Source organism: Anneissia japonica, unplaced genomic scaffold (assembly GCF_011630105.1).
Source record: "Anneissia japonica isolate Jap-2015-1 unplaced genomic scaffold, ASM1163010v1 scaffold241_len727266_cov204, whole genome shotgun sequence".
Classification (NCBI taxonomy): Eukaryota; Metazoa; Echinodermata; class Crinoidea; order Comatulida; family Comatulidae; genus Anneissia; species Anneissia japonica.
The window spans coordinates 501,001-512,460 of NW_022691770.1; the positions used below are offsets into that span (position 1 = coordinate 501,001).

General features: G+C 32.9%; 1 protein-coding gene across 1 annotated transcript in view; it reads right to left on the reverse strand.

The window, feature by feature from the left end:
* LOC117100125 (serine/threonine-protein kinase BRSK2-like) overlaps positions 1-11,340 on the reverse strand; it is a 40,851-nt gene extending 29,511 nt beyond the window's left edge. The window contains exon 1 of the mRNA XM_033239708.1: positions 11,106-11,340. Within this exon, the coding sequence (XP_033095599.1) occupies positions 11,106-11,175 (70 nt within the window). The 5' untranslated portion in view covers positions 11,176-11,340. The remainder of the gene's footprint in view (positions 1-11,105) is intronic.
* Positions 11,341-11,460: the final 120 nt, after the last annotated feature.

Here is an 11,460-nt window from a genome sequence, read left to right on the forward strand (position 1 = left end):
ATAGCAATTACAGTACTATTGTACTGTACTATCAATACTGTCTTTATTATCATTACCAGTAACTCCAAGATATAAATATGCACAAATTCAATCATGGCAGGTTTAATTATAATTGTCAGCTGGTCCTGCCATCTTTAAAATGCCTTGTTCTAGCTGCTTCCACCTCAGTCAACCTGTGAAAGCAATAATTACAGTTAAACTCTCTGGTTGGTTCTTTCATTGAGGTATAAAATATACCTCCATGGTTCCTTGTATTACAGTATTTATGATCAATGGTTCAAATCATTGACATTTAATTAACATTAAAATTACAATTGACATTGAAATCATTCATTTAATATCTTGTCCATCATCATTAACTCTAGAATTACCCAAAACTAATTTCATCATTGTCATCTATTTCTTCTACTATACAGCAATAACCATTTTAAGGTTAGATAAATACAGTTATTAAATACCCGGTTAACCTTCAAAACAGACTGGCTTCAACAAAGAAGCAGAAACACAATTTATATCAATATTGTAACACTCTAATGATTAAAGAGCAATTAATACAGAAGAATATTGTAGATTTGTTGTGGTATAGGAATGAATAAAGACTAGAAGTACCTCCTTAATATGCTCATATGAATTTTAATTTTAAAAATTCATGAATATCAAACAGGTAATATGCATTTATAGTTACACAGAAGCAGACAACAAATTGGTCCATTCAAATCAAATTAAATCCAATATATTTCACTTGTAAATTCAATATAAATCAAAGAACAAAGAAGCTAGTAGGGGTTACTGAGCGGGCAAAAGCCAATATAAGCAACTTCCCTGATAGAATTTTCAAGCAAAATAATAACATGGATAGTAACAAATCAAACTAAAATAAAATCCATTTAAACTAAAACTATTTTAATAAAATTAATCATAGCATTTTGATTTAGTACATGTGTGTACAGCATATGAAGAGAAACAGAGTTGGAGGTGCATGTCATTCCACCTTCCCCCGCCTCCAGTTTTTAAATTCAAAAATCACATAAGTATCTCATACCGTTCCCAAGTTTTTCATCAAACATCCTTTTTGTGTCTTTGTTTTTTCCTGTGAAGCCTGGCTTTAACCTTCGTACCCTCTGATTAACAACTCCCCTCCCCTCCTACTTCCAGGTTAAATATTGCAAGATACACTACTGATGTACAGTTAGTACTTGAAGCTGCATTGATCAAAATAATAATTGTAAAATCAGTATCAGTTTATCCAATCTACTGTACTCAACTGGGTTTGCCAATTAACTCAAGTTTGTTGACATGACAAAATAATCAATATTGAATATATTAGGTTCTCATAGGTTTATGGTAGGCTCTACATTGAGGTTCTCATAGGCAATGATGACACGCTTATTATGTATTGCACAATAAGGCTCTGATAAGAGGGCAAGTAGTTGCCGTTTAGTAAGTTCGTCTTCTCAACCTTCAGTTTATCCCTGTCAATCCATGAGTATATAAATACATCCATTGTAGCATGTTCGTTGTAGCACAGAATGTAGTCTGCGCTAAATGCAGCACGACTACAGTAGGTACAGTAGGCCTACTTCCCATTAGCAGGGTTGTAGCTGAAGAAAACTAAAGGCGGGTGATAGATTTTGAGGGTGGGTGCGTGATAATACTGGTAAACTCCAAATATTTGAGTAAATTTTAAAGACGGAATAAGTCAACTAATAAGGGCGAATGGAAGGTATTGAAATTAGCTATAGATTGGGTGGAAAACTTCAAAGCTAGGTGGTCCCGCCCACTATAACTACTACTTATCTGCATTGGAGAAAGTTGCGCTAGTTTGCCATAAGTTAAGCAGGGGTGGATCCAGAATTTTTATAATAGATAAGTATACTAATAATCAAACACATAAATCAATGTTACATATAGCACGTAACATTGATTTTGCATTGAAATTTTAAAAATTTAGTGGCAAAATAACCCCTTACTGACAAGGTATAATATTAATAACATCGCCAGCACCTTGTACAGCCTACAGTACCATTGACAAATTATTATTTTAGCAACTTCTCTTTTGAGTCATAGCTATGCTACTTTTTCTGATAAAGTATTACTGAACACCTACAGTACAAATCAGGACTGACATGATCTAAAATAATGATAATCTATAGTATTTACAGCAAAGTTCATTAGCGGCATTATAATTGATCTTCACAGTAAATTGATTGAGTGGATTAATTAAAATATCCATGCAATCAAATATTTCAGACACTTTCTGGCCATTAATTTCTGTAGATAAATTAGTACTTGAATCAAGGCCAATTCACCCACACACCTTTAGATGCCTTACCATACAGGTTAATTTTTAAGTTGCATGTTATTGAAACATAGACTGAACAAACAAAATGTTGTTAAACATGATAATTTCAGATTATAATTGATTTTTAAGTGGAAAATGTTGAAACTTTGAAGACACGGTATTAGTATTAATCAACAGAAATAATTTGGTTAAATCATTTTGAATCATCCCATTAATCTCTGTACCTGCAATCAATCAATTCAATGATTTGATCATGTGATTTTTTTTTATAGTATTAATTGCATATTTTGCAATACCTTGTAAAAAAATGGAAAAAAGCTTGGCCTAGGAATGCTACAAAATACAGATGCAAAACAAACGTCTGTATTAAGTACTGTAGATTCGGGTTGCTAAACCCTGCAAACCCCATCAAAACCTTCTTGATCATGATTGTATCATGTAGTTTAAGGCTCACTTGTTATCTCAATAAAATATTAAATAAGTTTAATGTTCATAACAACTTATTTTTGGGGTAAAATCAACTTTTTTTTGGTGAAAATACCTGAAAATACAGAGCAAACTCCAAAAACACCACAATCCCCATCTTCATACAGTACTGTAGTGCACAGCTCTGTACAGCAATCAGGAAGGCCTCGTTTCAAAATAATCTCAATTTAAACGATATGTTTTCTATTAATTTTTACGCTTAGAGAATGAGACAAGGTAAAGCACAAGTTCGTAAAAACTCAAAAATCGCTATGTCACAAACACCATTATGTTTAATTATAAAATACAGCATGAAAATTGCAAGCTATTTAACAAAAACATATTTTCAACAGTAGTCGGTAAGCCTTAGGGTTAAATACCAAGGGAGCCATTTCCTTTAATCAATAAAATGACTATTTTAAGACAATATCTTGTTTCTTTGAATTAAGGTATAAAATAGATTTCACTATGAATGCAGCATTAAAACAATTTTTAACCATGTCTCTGACGCAAGTCATCCCATCATGCACCGGAAGCCACAATTGTATTCTACAAAAACAAATATATATTATTTTTGAGTACCAAATTTTGCGAATTGAAACTATAAAATTGGAATCTCCTCTGACCTCTCATCATGAGATTAGGTTCAGTAAAATTATTACAGATACAAGGACATCATAGTGATCAAGCACATGGACATTAATTATGCCTATAAACAGACTCATGGAAAATGAGTCATCGCACAGAAAATCCACAGTGCTAGTACGATGGTCCATTAGCGTTTGCTGAGCTGTGGTCTATGTAATGAGGATTTTACTACATTCGGCTCTACTCGTCTTGCAGATGTTCTACGCTTCTGCGCAAACTGTGAGACATGCATGAGCAACGATGTCTCTTAAAATTTGATGATAACAACAATTCACACTTGATCATGTCGATCTGTGGAAAGCAATAACATTTTGAAACCATCAACTACTTATGTATTGCAATGTTGAACTTGTCTGTTTAGTAGCCTCCACTGCACATTTATAATATCATATTTTTATATAGGTACTTCAATATAATAAAAATAATTTTTATTCATTCCTTAATCTCTCTTTTTTCCCCCCTCTTTTCAGCTGTCCCTCCACAAGATTTGTTTCTTATCTTCTTAGGTCTTGCGTTCTTCCTTTCACTTGTTTATGCAATTTACATAATTCATTTCTTGCATTTACCTTATATTCCATTTTAGAGAAAATTATGTTGTATTTATATTCTTCAAAGAGGAAGTAAATAAATGTTGATTGATTGGTTGATTGATTGATTGATTGATTATTGTTACAAATTTTAATTTATTTTTGGTATTTTAAAAAAGTGTGAATAAACTAAGAAAACAAAAGAATGTTGTAAATATACGCTAAAGAATATTGAATTAAAATTCCCTCTCTTGGCAAATGTACAGTATTGTACTGTACGTAATTAACATCTCAACAAAATTTGATTGACAGATAAACCGACTAATCAGCGAGCGTCATTTAGTCACGTGATCAAAAAATTTTTTTCGGACATTTTAATTTTCTTAGACAGCTGGTTTAAACGCGAAACATACGTGAGCTTAGGCCTGGATGTCTATGCCTGGTTACAGATACCCACATTTACACGAGCGCAGCCAGTGCGCTGCCACATTAGTGTCTTGGCCTTTGCCGACAATGAGGTTGACTGAATGTGGCTTTTCCCTCTTCCTTTGGGAAGAGGCTTTTACAACAATTTCCGCGCCTGTTCCATGAAATAGATTAACACTATGAATATATGATTCATTTGCATACCGCCTACCCTGAATTCTCTTTCTTAAAGAAGGTTGATAGCAAAGAAAATGTTCGCCAACTCGGTAAGTTGCTAGCCGCCATTGTCTAAGGTTTTTGTGACTTTGTGGGCGGGGCTTCGCGTCCTTGTCGACATGTCAATTCTGGGCTCACTCTAACATTTTTTTGTTTAGCCAATTGGCTAAAGTCAACAATTTTTTTTTTAGCCAATTGAAGCTGTCTTTAGCCAAAATTTGACAAAAAATTGTTAAAAATCATTAGCCAAAACTTGCTGACAAGACATGGGGTCCAACATGTTCGACAATGGAGTCCGATACAAGAGGCTGACTAGAGTCATGCCGGGGCGGATCCAGAGATGTACAAGGGGAAGAGTGGGGGGTGTGGCAATCAAGACAACACTATTCTAAGTAGTGACTATCACTACTAGACTAAAGTATATTCAAAATTGGCTTGGGGCCCGATTGTCCATACCAATTGGGCCCGATCGTCTGTCACCCAAAGTTTTCACAGCGATAATCAAGAATGCTAGTCTAGCCTTGCTTGCGAGATTACAACACAAGTACATACAGTACGTCACCATGTTAACAAAGTGACCAATGCGGTGCATTCTTAAATTATTACACACATTATTTAAATGTATTTACGTAATTGACAATAACACGAAATCACTGATTATTATAAACTATACTCGGATGATCTTTCGACCACCATCGCATCTACCCTTGTGTTTTATCGGAAAAATCCAAGCTAGTATAATTTGTCTATGTCATACAGCCCCTGCCCTGCATCTACCGTGTTTATATAACAATTACAAATAAAAAATACGGTAACTTGCGAGGCAAGCAATGACGTTTGCAGCAAAACTACTCATACAACACAAAAGCATCACATGGAGTTAGCGAAAAATGGAGCTCAAATTTTTAAAAATCTACGTATTTTAGCAAGTATTTAAAACTTTTCTTGATTTTTAGGCTTTTGCTGTACAACAATAACTTTCTATGTTTGAAAAGTGTGTAAATATAACATAATTAAGCCTGAAAATCGGGAAAAAATAAGAACACTGAGCCTGGGCAAAACTTTACTGTTATTATTATTAACATTATGAACAATAGCACAAAAAATAAGTTTGTTTGCATGCTTTCTATACGTTCAAGGTAAACATACAAACAGCTTTAAAATATAAACAACATATCAACCAGCAATTTTACCTAACAGAAGTTGCCATTGTTACAAGATTTAAAAGTTATTAAATTTGGCCTTGTAAACAAGAATGGACAACCAGGTTGTAAGAAAACTACACCTGTGTTTAAAAGATTTTAAAAGCCTTGTAAAGCTTTCTGATTCCGTCCTACGCACTAGTTTTGAATAATATTCAATATAACACTACCTCAAAGATGGAAGACGTTACTTATTCTTCTCACACATTTTTTTTATTATTTTTAATGTTTATTTCATGCATTAGTGCAGCACAAAGTTTCCTCATTAGCAAAAACATATATTAACCATGATGGCATACTTTTACTAAACTGCACTGTTTTTAGTTTAGAGAAAAGCAAATTATGTGCATCTGCCAGATGAATACAGTAAATTGTAGCTACTTCACAGGTGTTCAAGTAAATTTTAGAATATTAAGTTCATAGCTACTGCTGAAATAATGCTTATTATTCAATCATACAAAATACTATATTAGTAATGTATAGTATCATATTTTTTTTTTTTTTTATCAAGTTACAACAATGATAGAATAAATAAAAGCCTAGTCATTTGCAAAAGTTTGTGTAAGCAAGCTGAGATTAATAAACCTCCAACATCTGAACCGTTTGGTCCGTGTGAAGCGCTGACCCAGAGCCTCACTGCCTGTTCTTCTTGTTCTTGTTATTCTTGTTACCAAAATTATAAAAACTTTTAAAAGCATCCAGCGTCGCCAGATTTGAACGGACGTGCATGAAACTTTGTACACATAAACTAGAGGTGATTTCCAACAAATGTTCATTGCCCTTTTTTTAAGTTTGTCCCCTGGGTTCACCCTACATCTACAAAACAAAACAAGGGTTTCAAACTTTAAAAACATCCAGCGTCGCCAGTTTTGAACTGATGTGCAGGAAATTTTGTACACATAAACTAGAGGTGATTTCCAACAAACTTTCATCACCCCTTTTTTAAGTTTGTCCCCAGGGTTCACCCTACATCTACAAAACAAAGCAGGGGTTTCTAATTTTAAAAGCATCCAGCATCACCAGTTTTGACCGGATGTGCACGAAATTTTGAAATGCGTCTTGGTATTCAATTTTTTTTCCCAATTTATTTATTTCAATTTATTTTTTATTTTTTATTTTTTTTTTTGTACAAATAAACATTCTAATTTAATTTTTAAAATTTTTATCTTAATAGATCTTCCAAAATACCGTATTTAAGCATGGAGGAACACCCGGACCTGGTGAGCGGTTGCTCTTGTTTTTTCAAATATCCAGTAGCAAGTAATATACTATTCAATTTTTTTTCAAAAATAAGACTTTGTTGTGCTTTATAAACTATAGTCTCCCAATAAACTACAGCTCAATTTCAACAACACAGGATGAAATTAGTACCTTAGGCATTGGAAGGCAAGCATCTTAACCACAAAACTACAGTTTCACGTTCCTTTTGGTACAGTAGTGTCACAGTAGCATTTTACTCCCTAAGCCTCGTTATGAGAACCTACAGTACAACCAGATATAATGACAAATGATCCCCTTTACACCATGAATCACCCTCATTACTAGAAGGTTCCATCTCTGATTCTATAATTTTAACAAATTATATATTTTTAAAATCTTTTTGATCCTAATTATCTTACTAGAATATAATTGAATTTAATTTATTCCATGTTGAGAAAACAATGGTTCCATCTCTGATTCTATAATTAAAAAACTATATATTTTTTTAAAACCTTTTGATTCTAATTCTCTAAACTAGAATTTAATTTATTTCAGGTTGATCTTAACAATTTATTTCATATTGATCAGTTAACATGTATACAGTACTTGTAGAACTTAAACAACAGCATTACCATCTCATTCACTGACATGAATAATCATATGTTAAACAGCCTTGTCTTCTTAATTCCATATTATAGTACAAGGGGATGTAAGACTCCAAGTAATCGTCTGACCTCTCCCTGTCTGTTCCTTATTATTTATGTCCACACACTACCCCCACATCCTTACCATAGTATACTAGCATACTGTATGACATCATGGAACAAACGATAGCAATATTGATCTACAGTATGTGATTATGAATACTGTACAGAGAAAAAATATGATAGCCAAAAAATCTTTTTAGTATCATCATTTAAAATGATAATCTTTGTTGATTAATAAACTAATCCTTAATTTTTGCTTGCGGGAGGCCGTCCTAATTTCCGGGACACTCCAAAGTCTCGAAAAGATTTGGAATGGGACCCCTGCAAACCAAAATTAATAATGATAATTTAAAACCATGCAAAATACAAGTATAATCTGAGTGAGGTGGTTTAATGGTAATTTACAATGGTAATCTAATGACATGTTACCACACAAACTGCATGGTTGAACTGCACATATAATTTTCATAATAAAAAGCTATGAATATTAAATTTATCATCACTATGGTTACCTACTGCCAGTTTAGTAAAACTACAGTATTTGATACTATAATCAATAAAGGAAAGCTATGTACTTTTCATTCATACAGTATATCAATAAAGAGCTCATTTTCCATTATTAAAAACATTCCATCAAAAAAGCTAGTTAATAAATATTTATTAGAGAAACTTACTCTCAAGCAAAGAAAATGCAGTAAACAATATTGAAGGTTAATACGAATAGCTGAACATCGATAGTCATTAAAAATACTATATGTAAAGTACTACAAAAAGAAATTATGTGCAATACTTTGTCTCATTATTGATTGTTGCAGTTAATCAAAAGACATTTTTAAACATCATCAGTGAAATAGGCGAGACTTTTTTATACCTTGCTTCGTGAACTTATTTTTTTAAAGATAGTCAGATGGCTGAAAAAAAAAAATAAATAAAATTTTGTTTTTTTATTTACCAATTAGTTTTGCCAAAAACATCCAGACGGAGGAGAAAATAAAAATAAAATTTTGTTGGTGAATGCAAACAGTGTAGTAATGTGATAGTTAAAAGTTTTGAATTAATGATTAGGAAGAAATATATATCATATTTTTTGAGATTTCAAGGCAGCTACAGGTGTAATAAAAATAAAGAAAAACTAGTATTTTTTAATGAAATTTCTGTGGCAGTGGGTGTGCTAAATATGCGCCAAAAATAAAATTTTATTTTTATTCCAAATCATCATTATTGGCAGGAGGCAAGGTCTGCTAAACAAGGTATGAAAAAGGTCTCGCCTAAGAGTGCTTGCATTTTCTGCTACAGTACTCTGATACTATTCGTCAGTATACAGTCTTTGGGAATGGTAAACAGTCAGTGAAAAATCTATCATCATTATCTATTAAAATAAATTTCTTAGTATAATAATTTTATATTATTTGTTTAAGGTTTTTCAGAAATATTCATAAATAAAATCAACAGATGGTATAAAATAATAACCATCATCATTTATGGCCATCAAAAAGAAGAAAATGAAATACACACCAATTAACATTTTTTGCAAGATAACAAATATACGCACTATGTTGATAAGATTATTAATTACTGAATGTGTGTTACAATCTTGATAGTTTCCATACTAACAATCCTCTAACATTTACAATAACAAATGTTAAGTCCTGTTGAGACTATCAAATTTTATGTGACAAAAAAATGGAGGTATTATTGAGGAGATCACTCGAAAAAGCTACGCGCACGCAGCGCTATGCAAATGAACTAAGATCTAATCTGCCGCAGCGCGTGAAGAACGTTTGCACGATGCCTTTGAAGTCCGATGCGTTCCCCACCATCAAATTTTCAGCAGGCATGTAGTTTACCAAAAAAATTGAAGATGGCAAAATGGAGAGCACCTTCTTTTCTCGATGCGCACTACATACAGTCAATCACTATGGCTGCACAATCGTTTCCATTTTGAAGCTAATAGTAATACATTTATCTCTCATAAAATATCAAACACATTAATATTTTCCACCAAAAAAAGTTTCAAATTTAATGGAACATTTACATGACCTTTAAACGCATAGTATATTTCAACTTCAATTTTCATAAATTGGCCAAAATTCGCTAATTCTAATTTTAACAGATATTAATTAATAAATGATTGAGGATTATAATAAACTAAGTCATTTTAGGGTTAACAAGGGTTAACTATTCGAAAAATCAATCCAAAATCTGAGTATTTTTCAGTTTTACGCTGACCTAGCTTTATAGTCGAACCAGTCAATCTTTAGACAGAATTATAATGAACACAGAAAACATAAATATTTTATGGAATCCGTTCCTGAAATATACAAATAATAACATACTAAAAGTCCGAAAAAAATCTAATCAGGGGAACATTGTTCCTTATAAAGATATTTAATGTGTTATAATCAAACGCTTTATTGTACTAACTGCTCTGCTGGAAGCGTATAAATGCATGTCGTTGCCAAGTTGTTGCTAACGAAAAAATGTGAATTATAGGGTAATACGCCCGCGCGCGATCCAAAGGCGGGGAACACATAGGTTTGTCGCATAGGGATCTGTTGCCGAGTGATCTCCTTCTCAATAATACCTCCATGACAAGAACATGTGACAAAAATATGGTCATGATGACATCACATCATGACCATATAGGCACATCATGACCATATAGGCACATCATGACTAAATATGGGCATATACTGTAATACAACAGTTGACAAAGAAAATTTGGTAATTGGGACAGAGCTTTCACAGACTCTCTGAACTTCTGTCCCAACCCATTGACTGACATCTTCCCTGTTTTTCATTTATCCATCTACTGTACACTAATGAGCAATTGCAATTTGAATGACATTAATTGAAATTAGGACTATTCAAAATATTGTATTTGAGGTAATTATCTACCAATGTCATGAACATACTCAGCAACAAGAATAACAAATTTTAGGCTACCATTCCATTAATGACAAAATCAGCCAATCTCACCCACCAATTTCAAGACCACTACTAGATACAACACTGATCTTACACACATAGCTGTAATCTATTTTGTATCACATTACAAACACCCTCATTTCTGGCTTGACCTGGCCTAGCCTAGGTATCCTGCTGGTTAAGAAGGAGGATGACAATCAACAACAAAAACATGATAATTTTATTCACATATATTAATATCAGTCGAAATCGAAACGATTGTAAAACTGAGACCATAACATAATTTGTAGTTGGTAAATGTAATATCGTCCAATCTAATGTATTAATGTAGTGAGGATATATTATTCATGGTATCATTACAAACTACCTAGGCTAATAATAGATGTAGTGGAGGAGCATTACAATGGTACGAGTCGACGTCCGACTTGTTCTGATCCTTCATTCAAAAAGACGATGTCGTGATGAAAAAAAGCAGAAGCCTCACCTGTTTGACCCTTGCCTAGAGTTTTCTCCAGTTTATATGGTCCCACGTATTGCATATCTCCGTTAGACATATTTCCAAATTGGATCAAGATATCTCAATTATATCATAATAAATACCATCAAATGAAAGAGGTTTTGTTGTTATTATTAAATTCCATTCGTCTATCTTCCTGATGTGTAGCAGCTTCGATCACTTTACATCGCGCATTACGCGCTTGTTAATTCATAAACCAAACTCATTATCATATCTGAAACTAATGGTTTGTGAGGGCGGGCAACACAAACCTAGTTCTAAACAAATAAAATATCCCCAGTTTAATTGTAATGATGGCAATTAAGTACTCAAAAATAATAAT